Below are 16,167 nucleotides of genomic sequence, written 5' to 3' on the forward strand. Positions count from 1 at the left end.
CATGGTGAATATATTGATAAATTAAGAGTGGGGTGTGCTGCCTTTTTTTTTTTTCAGGGAGGTTGAAAATTGACAGGAAGGGTACATATCCGCATGTCCCCTGATTAATGATGGGAGAGACTGCTCTCCTAGAATAAAATTTTGCTGAAGTACATTCCAAAGGAAATGGTTCCTTCCAAGTCAACAGTACAATATCTGTTATTTTACTTCGTCAGCAAGAAAGTTTAAACAGCAGCAAATGTTGAGTTCAGGAGTTAATGGGAACAGATGCATTTTTTGCCTTGCATAACTTTACTGCAGTCTTTCTCTCTACCTTTGATACTATTGCTTAATGCTGTTTTTTTTTTCCAAAATTCTTCTGTTTCATTTCACACAAGGAAATGTAAAATATTTTATGCAGGGCAAGTCATGTTTTGATTATACTAGATTTTAATTTAACTGTTCAGATATCAGTGTTAAACATTGTGTTGCAGAGTCTTTGCTTTGAAAGAAAGGGATAATTAAGTAACTTGATGTCAAGGATTACTGGACAAAATTAATACAATTGAAAATTTAATTTACATCTAAATGTCAGAATGAGAATATTAAAGTAAAATAATGCATTACAGTGGAAATATCTACCAGCCTTCTCCACTTTAGTGACCCCGGGTATTCTATTATTCTGCTCTAGTCATGGAATTATGGACTAGTGGCTAAAGTATTCTCCATTAAAGCTTTTACTAATAATAATAATAATAATAAATCAATTGGAAGGATGCTTGTAATATTTGCATATGCCTCATTTCCGTTTTTTTTTTTTTTTTTTTTTTTTCCCATTCATTCAAATTCATTTTTTTGTTTCATTAAATATGCAGAAATTAAGTTTGTTTTTATCTTATGTAGTTTCAATTAATTCCTTTTCACTTTTTGGAATTCTGTTAAAAGTGGTTTGACTGGGGTACCAAAACCTTTCATGCAAAGTTGTTAGTTCAGGTCTGACTCCCAACCCCAATTGTATAAGGAGGTTAACTTTCTTGGAAAAATGTATTTCTGCTTTTTTTTTCTCCTCCACCTTTTACAGTAAAGTACAGTGGGGGATTATGTTTCCAACTCTGGAAGCGAAATCTATTTTTGCAAGCATTATCCACTGACAATTTCATGCATATTATCCACGGCTTCATCATATTGCATCTCTTCACCATGTCACTCCACTCCTTGATAAATATTGGGCTGTTCCTCCTCACTCTCGACTTATTGTCTTCACACTAGTCCTTCCCTAAGTGACCAAGTATTGCCCATAAAGCCCTCTTGCAACTTGCATTAAACTTTTCAAATTGAGGACACCTCCCTTTTTTTTTTTTTTTTTTTTTTTTTTTGCTTGTGTGAAAGCCATGCAGTATTGAAAATGACAACACCATTAATGAAGCCTGGAAAAGTTTTGTTCATTCTATTACATGGCATGTGTCTTTTCCCCATCCTTATACTAAATCCTCTTCCCTCTCATTTCATTAGAAAAAATGTTTTAATAGTCTTGATTTAAATGTGAAACATTTTCTCATCTTAAAGCAGTGAAAAGTCAAGCAAAATGACACCTTTTATTGGCTAACTAAAAAGATTACAGTATACAAGCTTTCAAGGCAACTCTGCCCCCTTCTTCAGGAAAGATGTAATCATTTTAAAGCAGAATTTTAGAGCCTTTAAAAGAGAAGTATTACTATTTAATAATGATGGTTGCTGATCCTTCTTGCATAAATGAAATAATTATCAATTCTTTAAATTGTTTTAATCTCTGGGAATTGCTGCAGAAAACTGAGAAACTATACATAATGCAGACTTAATTCTCTTATTTCTGTTTTTCAGATGTAATTAAAGTGGTTTCTTTTTTTAACAATAAAAAAACTTTTTTTGTTGCTGGTTTGAGGGGATTAATAATAAAGCTGATGTTTGCTGGTACCGTACAATTTAAAATTTTTTTTTTTTTTTTTTTTTTTTTTTTTTTTAGTATTTTTGTAGTACCGGTATACTGAAGAACCCTTACTGGGGTTCTTTACACCATAACCAGTCTAGTACAGCACATAATCGGATGAAAACTTCATTGCAGACCCAGGATGGAGAAGAGGGAAAAGAGAGAGAGACCCTGATGTTAAATTGGTTAAGGCTTCTGTTGTCCGAGTTTCCAGTTAAGTGTCTGGCTAGGTTAGATAAGATTAAGTTGCTGCCATTGCCCCTTGTCTGCAAAGGAGAGTTCATTTGGTGTAATATACACTGACTATGATGATGTGCTTGTCTGCCTGTAAAACTCTTAAGCTTCAGGGTGTTTGTCTCTGCCAGTGTCCTTAGCCCTGTTGTTAATTATAATCTTGCTTACAGTGGCCGGTCATAACATCCATCCATTCATTTTCCAACCCACTGAATCCAAACACAGGGTCACTGGGGTCTGCTGGTGCCAATCCCAGCCAACCCAGGGCAAAAGGCAGGAACCAATCCCGGGCAGGGTGCCAACCCACTGCAGCGGTCATAACATATTTCATATCGGCAATAATGGACACACTGGGCTTCATTTTTCCTGTCACACAAAAGGGTCAATGTGGAATGCAGTTTTCATAGCCATCTGTGAAATATGCTTTTCTTGTGTGTTTTATTTTGTGTTTGCTTAGCAGAAGCGCATAGTTTTCCTGGTTTAGAAGGAGGAGTGCAAGAAAAGGTCTCCTTGATGGGAAAATTTGTTGACGAGCTACTTCATTTTGAAAGGTCACAGTATCTAAAATTATAAATGTGGCACATTTTTCGTTAGTGTTATTAAAACAGACTTGCTCATTCATAATGTTATCAGCCTCAGTCATGTGTTTGACTGTAAGGAAATGACCATTATCTGGAGGCTAAAATAACAATTGTGGTATATGATTAAACATCTCTGCCTTAGAAAGGGTTTTTGATCTAACCGCATTAATTTAACAAAGCTCTTTTGCCAAACTGCTTTAGTCTCTTAAAAAAAAAATAAAATAAATAAAAACAGTACATATACATTTAAATACTGGAAGTGTAAAACCGTTAATGTCTTTTCTCCCTCTTAATGATACCTGAACTTAACAATATTAAAATTGTTACCTTTGTTTAATATTGGTGTGTGTTCTTGTTTCTGTGTGCTGCTGTTTATCTGACAAACTCTGAAAATGCAGTTACTTTGGATCTTCCCTTAATTTTTATTTATTTTTTTGGTAAAACTGCACATGTTCCCATTCATACAATTTTATTATTTTGTAGTTTCAAGTTACATTTGAGCCACTTTATCGTCCGGTTTTCATTCCGCAGCCTTTCTGAGCCTGGCTCAGCTATGATAGTTGTAACTATGTGCTTGCATTGTAGTACATTTTCAGAACCTATAGTTATGACACTACGATTTTTTTAAATGTGAAGGAAGTCCAATTTATTTGTTAATAAGCAAGTGTCACATTACATGACTTCTATTTGGAAAGGATGTCAAACTTGACATCTGCAATCGCTAATCTTGTTGTCGGAGTTTGTCGATATACAACTAGAAATTACATGGCATGTCAAATAACACGACTGTGTGGTGACTTTCTATTTGGTCATGGTACATAAAACAGGGCACATCAGACAGCTGAGTCTCTCTTCTATTTGCAAGGTCCCGAACACCTATGTTCTTTATTCCTCATTGCTGCTTTGTACTTCTGGGTGAGTGTTCATTGCTTGTGATCTCTCATACGCACACAAGCTCATACCTATGGCTTAAATTAAAATCCAGGGTGAGTTGTAGACCGATCAGTTGCCGAGGATGTCGAAGCACATGACTGGTTATGACTGGAGCATGTCGAGACTGCCCCTGACTTACTAAGATTATGTAAATGAAGTCTACAAATGAAAATCGATGGAAAAGTCATGTAATGTGACATGGCCTTTAATGAGAAACATGTCTAGTGATACCGTCAACTAATCTGTTGCTGATTTTATTTAGAATCCACAGTTACATCTTGAAATAATGCCTTTGAACATGTTCCTGTACTTTGACTTTCTTTGGAAATTCTGTCATAATCGTTACGAAGCAAAAGCTTAGTTTAGTGTCTCACTGCAGTGACACACCTTATATTCATAAAAAAATTGACTTACCGGTGTTTGTGCTTGTTTGAATAATGAATCGGCTGCAGACATTACTAAAATCTAGTCCTGCAGTAGTGATGAAAATGTTTATAATCCCTGCTTATTAAAATTAGGAATGTGCAGTGTGGTTAATTTTTAATATTCAAATAATCGTAAAAGTGAACGTGCAGGTATTTGGTTAACTGCAAAAAAGTGTTTCACCATCAGTCAGAGCACATGTTACCTGAGACATTGAGTATACTTTACATGAGGTTAATGAAACTTTTTTTTTTGGGGGGGGGAGAATTTAAACCAATTAGAACTTAAAGCATGTCTTAATCAAAGTATGTTAAATTTACTTAAAGTCAGCATGGGCTAAGGAAACATTCAGTCTAAATAAAGGCTCAGTGCTTCAATGAATTGTGTCCCAGGTTTATCAAATGAACAAAATGTGTACTTTCTGTTTTACTACTGGTTGTACAAATGGTAAAGAACCCACGTGAACACTATCCAGTTATACTTGACAAAAAATAAACTTTCCTACATCTGTAAACAACATTCTTGGCAGCGTACCTGGCTGCATTGTTGTAACACCTCAGATCACATTTTTAAGAAAATCGGCATATCCACGTGTTAAGGGGAAAATCTGCATCTGAGCTTGTTAAATTATGCCAGAAATGGAAAATACCCTTTCAGTGGCCAGTGACGCTGCAGGAGCACAAAGTGCTGGAACAAGTGACTGAGTTTCAGAATTCTGTTTGTGCAGTTTCTCCAGCACAAAAGCAGGTCTTTGTTTTGGTGGAATGCAACTTTTCCATTGAGAAAGCTTTTGCACCCTCCATACTATTATCATTGCCAAACAGAGCCGCGATTGCATCTTCAGTCATCAGCCTTTTTCTTGCTGATTCCAGTGCCATGAATGACAATCTTAAATTCAGATGTGACCTCCAATTTGTTCAGAAAGTGTGTGGTATTTTTCTTTTTGTTTTATGCATTGTTTTACCACCTAATCAAGGAAGCTTAGATGTTTGTGTCTGGGGTCAATAGCACTGGTGAGCAACTCAAGTTTTACAGCTCTCTCTCAATCTTGTGTGATCCTCCTGTAAAATTATTCTGCTACTGTGTTTTTAAACACTTTGTACACTTTGGCAGATTCTTCATCTTTTGTTGTGAGATTTCTGTTTAGAAGTGTGCTGGTCACAGGATAGACCATGGATATGCAGACCTTGGACTTGCAGCACAAACCAGTGCAAGCACAGGTGGCATTTCTTCAAGCCCACCAGTCATCATCAACTAGCTCCAGTGTTCTGGCCTTTGTTAATTTGGTTACATTCCTGTCACAGTGTAGCACAAATCACCCACTGCTGCTCATGCATGTGCTCAAACATATCATACATAGAGTTCCAAAAGGTCCAACAACCCTGTATAGGTTTGTGCTCAGGCAGATTCTGCTGTCATTGTCTTTCAGTGCATTAGTACCCAAGTAGTACTACTAATAAGTGTAATGGTTTGATAATCTGCTGCAGACAACAATTCATATTTATAACCTTGAATCTATTACTAATTGCAATTTGTACCGTATGAGCAAAACACGGCACAGATTCCCACTTCAACCATATATTTGCTGAAATCATATTACTGGTATTATTGTGTACACATGAAATGACTTTGCAAGCCCTAGGCATTGAGAACTCTTGTGCAGTGATCAGCTGTGTTTTGCCCAGTGTGTTGCAAGGTGGCAAGTTTCAATTCCTAGTCTTCTTGTTTGTAATGACAGGCAACTGTCATGAAGGACTCAGTTGCTAATTAAGTCTAAGGGTCTTTTGTAATTGCCACACACCTCGTTGTTTGGAGCTTATTTTTTGTGGCTGTTGCTAGTTCATCAAACCACCATTCTTCCCTCATAGTTATGTGTTTTGCCAGAGTACATTATACTCTGGCTGAACATAATTTAGTAGCTCCCTAAAGCCGTTCCCTTCAACAAAGCAGATGGGCAGCATGTCCTTTGACATTGTGTTTGCGATCATTTCTGATAATTTTTCTGCTCAGACTGAATCACATTTTCGAGGTGCACTAGTAAATGCAGTCAGAGCCAGTTGCTTGTGCTCATCCCTTGATTCAAGCATTTTTGAAGGATGTTTTAGTCTTGTATGATTAAGCATTGTAGTGAAACTGATTGAATCGTTGAAGGAAAGCTTTGCATTGCAGATCTTCCACATAATGCTGTTGCTTTCTGTTTTGAAATACTGCCAAACTGGACTCTTCTCTCTCTCTCTTTTTTTTTTTTTTTTTTTTTTTTTTTTATAAATAGACTTTGGAAATGTCTGACATTTCACTATTCAACATGAATAGCATACTCAAAAGCCAATTTCAGTATTTGAATAATGGTGCAGATAACGGTTAACCATTTGTTCGACTGCCTATTCACATCCCTACTTAAAATCCACCATCAATACTTTTGCTTTCTTGAAATTTAATTCCAGATTATTTAGTTGAAATATTTTGACATGTTCTGTTACCGTAGCCCCATATACAGATTTGTCATAATGTGTGATGAGACCTAGAAAGTTGGTGTCATTTGAAAAACTGGGACTTCTTTACAAAATCCACATGTGAAATATAATTGTTAGTGCGCAAAAATGATGCGGTAGTGATAGGACACAAGAATATAGGTCACCCTTTCTCAAGATGTTGGTTTTAGAGACGTCATATCACCTTCACCATGTGCTTACTGTCAGGAATAAAATCCATTCACGGATTAACATAAGGATTGATCTATATCAGTGTCTGTCTGCTTGTAAAAAGTGTTTGCTTGTTCATTCATCAGGGGCTGTGAAAGTGGCAGGTTGCTTCTGCATTACTAACCAAGAAAAATCTTATATTCATGCTGTTGCAATATTGTGGAAATTATTATTTATTTGATTTTATATAATACTTGTATGCATAATGTACTTATGAATGTAGGTTGTGATCATTTCTGTACATTTTCTTTGCTAGTCTTTTAATTGGCTTTTAGTTGCATTTTTGAAATCAATACAAGGGAATTAAACCTGACCAAAAAGTACGTCTCTTCTTGTTTTTCACCGGTGCCTAAAGATCAAAAGTGGATCTCCAGCCACATTCCGGTTATCCTAATATCTTCATGTTGACACACCCCAGCATAAGATCAACTTTTTTTTGTTTTCCTATTATTGTGGTAACCACTAAGAGTTCTGAATTTTTATAGCTTATCTTTGGCTTCTGCTGTCAAGCCCTAACTGGCAAAAGCACTTCAAATTATAAATGGAAATATGAATTAAAAAAAAAAAAAAACTGTCCTTTTACCCTGTTGAGAATAAGGTGGAAAGGCGTAGGAATCTACAAATTTATGCAGCAGAGGCAATGTCTGTGTTATACCATCTGTTTCATTTTATTAGCAAACTCATAAAAAATGTCTGACCGATGACATACCACAACGTTAGCACTCCTGGAGTTATTCTTTCACCAGTGTGATCTGTCCAAGTCAAATGTGTTAATTCTGGATTTATTTTGGGTTTCATGGTATTACAGTCAAGAAAGCATTTAATATCTCCAGACTTTCAAAATTGAATCTTCCGTATTAAGATCCAAGTGTTCCAGGAAAGCAGAGTCATATCTCCATGTCTAACTGATAGGAGCTCCTAAATTTCAGATTTATACTTTGATTACTGATTTCTAAATTAAAGAGAAAGTTAGAAATCTCAAGTGAAAGTGCTCCTTACATGGAAGCACCTGTGGATACTGAACTTTTTCGGCCTGATCAAAGTTTATCTCTGCCTGTGCTGCACCAAAGCTCCAGAAGCAAAATCAAACAAAGTTGACATCTTTAATATAAGAACAAATGTGTGAATGTGAAGCATCACAGAATTTTATTTCTTCTGGTGATTAGCCAACACCAATTCTCCGCATTAGTGTTTGAGAATTCAAAATTGTTCAACACATATTGTGTATATAAAATTTAATGATTTATTGAGAAAATAATAAGCTAATCAAGTTTACATTTTCTCATGGGTGCTCAGAGTAAATTTTCTTTGTATTGATGGTTTGTAATTTTTTTAAGTTATCTGCTGGATCCATGATGCTTCTGTCCATAATTTTTACTGTACAGGTGCAGTTATTCAGATTAGTCAAGTTTGTGTGCTTAAGTTTGCCTAGTACTGTCCCTAGAAGTGCAGTATTTACTAAAATGCTGAAATTGTCACTATCTCTTCGTAAACATTGTTTATGTGTATTCAGTGATTTTAGAGTTTGTAAGATCAGGTGGCTATTGACAATATCTTAGTACTCTCCTGGTGTCTATTAGCACCACTCATTCTGGAAAAGATGGTTTTGGAATAACTAATTGGTAGACTCCAGTGTTGTGAAGATCTTGCAAAAGAATATTATTCAACAGTTTAACCAGACAGAAAGTTGTGGTTTCCTCTTGCACATACCGGTACTCACTTTTTGAAAGTTGCAAAATAGTTGTGAAATTTTGAGTGGCATGGTGGAGCAATAGTTAGTACAGATATCTTCACTCCATGGAGACGCAAGGATTATATGCAGATTCCACTAAACTGGGTGTCTGGGCCATGGTTTGAACCTAGGACACTAGAATTGTATGGTTGCAATAATAACCATGCAATTGTCATTCTACAGAAATATATTTTAATGTTAATTTGATTTTGTTTTTTTCATTTTATTCATAAGAAGTGTCAGCATTTACACTTTATGCATGTTGTGTTTTTTTGTAATCTTTATTCCTAGGTAATTTTATAGAATTATCATTTCCTTAATGTAACACGTTATTCTCAACCTTTCTGGGAACACAATCCACCTTTTTCTACAATCATGATTTCGCAACCCACCAAGGTGAAGGTAGTCGCCTTTGGTGAATCAAGCGTGATCATCAGAGTGGGGGGTATCCCCCTTTGTGAACTGAAAATGATCATAAGTTAGTTTTGGGGTTGACCCCCTTGGTAAATCAAACATGAACCTCAGAGCAAAGGGGTGGGATTGGGGATTCCCCCTTAGTGAATCATGAATGAACATCATATTAGGGTCCCTCTTGTTGAATGGAGCACAGACATCAGAGTGGGGTGGAGGTGTCCCCTGTTGTGAATTGATTTCTGTAATCAGAGTGGGTATGGGTGGGAAGATTGAGCGTGATTATCAGAGTGGTGACTCACCACAATGCAGTGTAGTGAAACACTGATGTAACAGCAAAAGATTTTGTGCTACATACTGCTGCATGTTTAGGAGAAACCAAAATGACGTATAAGATTTGGATAAATTTCAATGGCTTATGTTAATTTTCCTTCCCCTTTATGGAACACTGGAAAGTTAAAGGAATACTCCACCCAAAAATGATATATATATATTTTTTTATGTGTCATTTACTCCATGTAATTTGTAGTGATTGCCAAGAAAAATGCAGAATGGAGTGAAAACATTTATGATAAAATACATGCCAATAGTGACCAAAACTGTACAACAGCAAATGATGGCAATGATGAACAGAAAGAGTCCATGGAAAAAGGAGTGAAAAACATCTTGCAATACCTGTTGCATAATTCGCAGTTATCCAGTCGTATGCTCAAAATGTGAAAAACTCATGCCTTTTTTGATAAAACATTGTTAAATAGACACTTCCAAGAAAGTCATTGCAAATCATGAACAGAAAACTAATGTCAGAAAAATCAGTACAGTAATCCCTCGCTATATCGCGCTTCGACTTTTGCGGCTTCACTCTATCGTGGATTTTATGTGAAAGCATATCTAAATATGTAACGTGGGTTTCTGCGGACAATGGGTCTTTTTACTTCTGGTACATGCTTCCTCAATTGGTTTGCCCAGTTGATTTCATACAAGAGACGCTATTGGCAGATAGCTGAGAAGGCACCCAATCAGAGCACGCAGTTAAGTTCCCGTGTGCTGATTGGCTCAGCGACGGTGCGCCGAATTCGATTCCGCTGCGTTAACCAGGAAGTCTCATCTCGCTCATTCAGCATCAACGTGTTTCGCTGTGTAAAGAGTTAACTTTTGTGCTCTTGTGTGTTTATCTTTGTGCTTAGTCAAGCCCTTTGTTATAGCTCCAAAATGATCTGCTACTGCTTCAGGGGCCGTGCCCAAGCGCTAACGGAAGATGCTAACGATTGCTGAAAAGGTAAAAGTTTTGGATATGTTGAAGGAAGGGAACAGGTACACCGCTGTAGGACGCCATTACGGCATCAATGAGTCCACGATTCTTTTTATTTAAAAAGGTGGAAAAGAATATAAGATCTACAGCCGCAGTGTTCTTCAACCAGGGCGCAAAACGAGTTGTAAGTGGATGTAATAAGGCGGTAGTCCAGACGGAATCAGTTTTAGGGATTTGGATTGAAGACTGCCGGAAGAACAACGGCGGTGCTACACAGTCGCCTGAAGAGGCTCCTTTAGAAGAGCTGTAACACTCTCCTTTGTTGTGCAGTAAAATTAAACTCATCGTTATTGGACAAGTTGTCATGTCAGTGTTGGTGAGTAAACATAATTAATTTTCAGCGTACAGTACTTGGTAGATATACGTACGTTTAGTGTCACTGTACACACATTTTACTGTGTAGAATTTTTCTTGCATTGTACATATTTATTGCTGGTGGCCTGTCTATCGTAATGGCTGTAACATAACATGTAACGTGATATCGGAGACGCTCGATATCTATAATATTTAGGTTTTTACTGTATATAAACTGTTTACATACATAATTTCAACGAATCTTACCTAATATTTAAGAGAATACAAAGGGTTTATGCTGTATAACTGTGCGGGAAATGTTTTTAAGAGTGTGGGAGAGTTTATAAGAGCTTAAAATATATAAAAATAACCATATAAACATATGGTTTTTACTTCGTGGATTTTCACTTTCATTGTTCTGGAACGTAACCCCTGCAATAGGTGAGGGATGACTGTATTGGCACTGTGATAAGTGGTTGTTGTAAGTGGTGAAAGAAGGGCCTGTTGTACTATCTCTCGGTCTCAATTTGCTGCAATTTACAGTGTTGGAAGAACAGAAGATGTGTGCTTCTGTTACTCTCACTATGTCACTTTTACCACATCAAACAGAAGATCAAAATGCACAAATCCTAAACTTGTACTCTGTCTCCACCACAGTGACTTTTTATGCACAGAAATTCACTACCCCCTGTAGACTTGCTGTGTACACTCACTGTGAATTACTGACCATGGCTTGTGGTGGCATGAGGAAGACAAATGATGCCCATTTTGTTTATCTCCTTTCTATCTCACACACACATACACACTCTCTGCATATTGGTCTTGCTCATTATATGTCTCCTCTTGTCATTATTGTCTTTTCTAAAGAGTACAGTGAAATTCTTATTTAACTGCTAATCAACATGCCACATGTCTCCCTGATTAGTGAATATAAGATTACCCCAAAACTCTTCTCCCTTACCATGATGTAATAGGCAGTCGGGTAATGAAAAATTACTTGTCCCCAACATTAAATACAAGTTGCCAGGCGTTGACATTGACATTTTGTACGCAGTTCATATGTGTGTGTGCATCGAATCCTCTGAGAAATAAGTTCCTCTTTGATAAAATCTGCGCAAAACGTCATATGGCTCATGCGTAAGTTCATGTTGGCTAGAGTACTGTCATTGTACAGCTGCCTTACACAGAATACTTGCTGTCTGCCATTGATATTGTGTACTGTGGACTGCAAAGTTGTTATATGTGAGTGGCTGGTTAGTTTCATCTGTACTGTATTAATAAATCTGTAAAGTGATAAATATAATTTGCTTAGAAGTTGGAGAAAAGAAATGCCATTTAGAAGGGTCATTGGGTTTAATACCCATTCATGAAAGGAGCTGGTGCAGACCTCGATAGAGGAAGTGCAGATAGAGAACACTTAACTGAAAAAACTTCATCAATGTTTCTCCCTCCTAAAGTGCAATAGTCTGGGTGCATGGCCACCGGCATGTCTACTTAAGGATCGCCACTTTGATTGCCTAACAGAGCTGAGAAAAGAGAGCCAGACAGTGTTGCAAAGTACAGCAGCTGGCTTGAAAAGTCTAGGAAATGAATACTACAGTAATCCCTCCTCCATCACGGGGGTTGCGTTCCAGAGCCACCCGCGAAATAAGAAAATCCGCGAAGTAGAAACCATATGTTTATATGGTTATTTTTATATTGTCATGCTTGGGTCACAGATTTGCGCAAAAACACAGGAGGTTGTAGAGAGACAGGAACGTTATTCAAACACTGCAAACAAACATTTGTCTCTTTTTCAAAAGTTTAAACTGTGCTCCATGACAAGACAGAGATGACAGTTCTGTCTCACAATTAAAAGAATGCAAACATATCTTCCTTTTCAAAGGAGTGCAAAGCAAGCAGTCAAAAAAAAAAATCAATAGGGCTTTTTGGCTTTTAAGTATGCGAAGCACCGCCGGTACAAAGCTGTTGAAGGCGGCAGCTCACACCCCCTCTGTCAGGAGCAGGAAGAGAGATAGAGAGAGAGAGACAGATAAAAAAAAATCAATACGTGCCCTTTGAGCTTTTAAGTATGCGAAGCTCCGTGCAGCATGTCCTTCAGGAAGCAGCTGCACACAGCCCCCCCTGCTCACACCCCCCTACGTCAGCGAGAGAGAGAGAGAGAGAGAGAGAGTAAGCTGGATAGCTTCTCAGCCATCTGCCAATAGCGTCCCTTGTATGAAATCAACTGGGCAAACCAACTGAGGAAGCATGTACCAGAAATTAAAAGACCTATTGTCCGCAGAAACCCGCGAAGCAGCGAAAAATCCGCGATATATATTTAAATATGCTTACATATAAAATCCGCGATGGAGTGAAGCCGCGAAAGGCGAAGCGCGATATAGCGAGGGATCACTGTATAGATAAGAGCATGTTAAACCATAAGGAAAGTGCTGCAACCAAGGAAGGATACTGCAGATGGCGTGAATTTTGTGACGCCACCTTAAACCATAACTGTTTAAACACCTCCACAGTTATTACAGTATATATCCATATTTCACCTATGTTAAATTTACCTTCTGTAACAAAGGTTCTGATAATGAACTAAAATCTTGGAAAGTATCTACTTTGTTAAACAAGATGTTAACAATATATGTTATGTATAAATGTATTTCTGTCCAATATTTGTAAAAAAAAAAAAAAAAAACTTTGTTAAAGAGCTAGGGTCTTAACCAGGGAAGCCTTGTTTAACTGTAGCATTTGTAGGACTTCCAAATGTATAGTGACTTTTATCTCTCCCAATATACAACGATGTGCTCCTCAACCTACCACTAAAGGCTGAGCCCAGACATTCTGGAAATTAAGCTCACTTCTGCTACTTCTATCTGTGAAGTAGTTTTTTCAGTCACTACCCTTCTGTCTTTTCTATGTGATCCCTATGATGGCTTCTGGTCAATTGATGATGAGTTCCTGTTGTCATCCGTTTTTTATCTCGGCTGACAGAAGAGGAGGATATTGATGAGTTGGAAGTGACATCAACTGCAGTGGTGATACTTCTACCCTGGGAACAGAAGCACGGGTTAGATATAGTGTAACTCCCTCTCTAACCCCTGGTGTACACTTTAAATCAGCCTTCATAAGCCACTTACAATGCCCACATTTATGACTTTATTTCTGTAGTGTGTTGGAGGAAATTTCTGAATGTGCAACATGTTAATCCTTGAAGCAGATGGGCTACAGCAGCAGAAGATCCCATCCAGTAGTAGTTTAAACAATGTAATTCATGGATCCATTTGGCTGTTTGTGAGTGGTACAGACTAGTGGTGGAATTGCAGTGTTGGGAATGTTTTCTTGGCATACATTAGGCTTAATGAGTGTCATTTGAACTTTTAATAGCCCATCATCAACAAGATGCTTTACTCAAATGTGACTAATAGCACGGTAGAAAAGCTTCAGTTAAATGCAACTGTTTCATGAAAGAGAAGTAAAATTTAAAAGCTATGTGACACACCTTTTTGTTAAATGAAATGAGTGGTTTTAAAATACTGAACAATTCAGGCAAGTTGAGGACATTAAATACTGTTTGCAGATGTTAATTGATCTGAAGGCTTAGCTTTGACTTTTCTTCACACAGAATGGCTTTGTTTAAACTTTTGAAATGTGTATAACATGTAGGCAGCAGCAGACATAAGTGCATTTTAATACAGAGAGGATTTTTTGCTTGGAAGGTTTTAAATATATTTCACATTCTACTTTTACAACTTTCTAAATGTGTTTGATCTGCTTTGTTAAAACTGAATCTGTTTTTATTTGTTCCAGATGCGGTCAGTTTCAGTCGACTTGAACAACGACTCAAGCCTTTTAATTGACATTCCTGATGCTCTCTGTGAAAGAGATAAAGTAAAATTTACAGTTCACACCAAGGTAGAAAAGTTCACTTGATGTTTTATAGTTTTAGTAATATTGTTTGGTGTTTTAAACTGAAATACAGTTGAAAAGAATCTTGCAGCATTCACATGCATTAATACAGTGATAGAATATCAATGATTAAATACCTATAATAAAAAAAAAAATAATCTTACATTTACAGCAAGAAAGGCTGTCTAAATAAAAGTTGAAGTTGATGAAAAAAAATGTTGCCTAAAGTAAAACTTGTCTAGCTTTTTCATTAGCAAAATGCCATTAAGGTTGAATATGGTAAGCATGACAATTTATTTATTTTTTGTCACTTTTACAGACTACAATTAATGTCTTTCAAAAACCAGAATTTTCAGTGCCTAGACAGCATGAAGACTTCATATGGCTACATGACACTCTTGTTGAGACGGAGGAATATGCTGGGCTTATAGTAAGTGCAGAAAGTCTTGGTTTTGGAACCAGTGAAGTCCAACTGGATCAGTTAATCTCAAAGGGAATTTACCTGAAATACAATTAATTTTAGAACCTCAGCATAGTTTAAATATTTTGTTTTGTTCTTCTTTTTGTGAAATGCCCTACTGCTTTAATGGTATTTGTTGCAGAAGTTGTGTTGGTGTTGCATATAGTTATTTTATCTTCTGACCTTGTTCCATGGATGTTTTTTGATGATATTAAATAACTATTGGGCAAGTATAGACACATTGTGAATATTTTTGAATGGGTACTACATTGAATATTAAAAACTGAATTAAAAATTCAGTGTCTTTTAGTAAGTGTCAAGTTACTCTTGAATGCACTCTTATTGCAGTATTTTGCAAAGTGCTTTTTGGAAAAAACAAATTGTGTTAAGGGTTAAATAGCCTTCTGTAGTAAATTAAAAGACACAGACAACTTGGCTACACTATTCGTTTAAACAGAAGTAGCCCACTAGCTGCTGTTTTAGAATCCTCTAATTTACTGCCAGGCACATTTGTTTATTGTAGGGACAAACTGTAGATATTTTGCATGGACAAGCTACATGATCGAAGAGACAGCTGAGAAGCACACGCTGCTTGTTCTTCTTGCCACACGTTAATTGGACACATTTATTAAAGATAACATTGACTTGTATCACTGGCTTAAGCTTTTAAGAACAGTTAGTGTTCTGAAGACTTTTATATTAGACTAGTCATTTAGCCCGTTACAATAACGGGCGCTAGAACAGTAGTGCATAAACATTAGTAGGAACAGTCTATATTAAATGGCAAGTGACTTTGACCTCATTCTTTTTGTTGGTCGTATTTTTCTTTCTTTCAGCCTTTCTTTTGTTGATGTTTACTTGCTGAGCTGACCGTTCTTCGTGGGCTGTCACCGTGTATTGTGTGTCTTTAATTTTCTGTGACAGTAATACTGTCTTGTACGGCTCTATTCAATAAGGGCGCGCACAGGCATCCTTCAATAAGGGCGCGCACAAAAAGGCGAGCTTCAAAAGGGCAACCTCAATTGAGCGCGGCGAATAAAGGCGTTCGTAGATAATTTAGTTCAGATGGCTCTGGAATATGTGAAGAGCAACAAAGGTGCAGATCTTTATTTACGCATGCCTTTATTCGCTGCGCCCAATTGAGGTCGCCCTTTTGAGGCTCGCCTTTTTGTGCGCGCCCTTATTGAAGGATACCGTCTTGTACGTCCGTAATATACCTTTAATTTTCTCTGGCGGTAATACA

General features: G+C 37.0%; 1 protein-coding gene across 2 annotated transcripts in view; it reads left to right on the plus strand.

Moving 5' to 3' along the window:
• The window catches only part of snx5 (sorting nexin 5), a 42,050-nt gene that overhangs the window by 5,236 nt on the left and 20,647 nt on the right, over positions 1-16,167 (plus strand). For both annotated transcript variants that reach the window (XR_007933608.1, XM_028820647.2), the window contains exons 2-3: positions 14,366-14,470; positions 14,784-14,894. Coding sequence is in view for 1 of the 2 variants with exons in the window: in XM_028820647.2 (XP_028676480.1) it covers positions 14,366-14,470; positions 14,784-14,894 (216 nt within the window). In the remaining variant the exon portion in view is untranslated. The remainder of the gene's footprint in view (positions 1-14,365; positions 14,471-14,783; positions 14,895-16,167) is intronic.

Source organism: Erpetoichthys calabaricus, chromosome 15, assembly GCF_900747795.2.
Source record: "Erpetoichthys calabaricus chromosome 15, fErpCal1.3, whole genome shotgun sequence".
Taxonomy (NCBI): domain Eukaryota; kingdom Metazoa; phylum Chordata; class Cladistia; order Polypteriformes; family Polypteridae; genus Erpetoichthys; species Erpetoichthys calabaricus.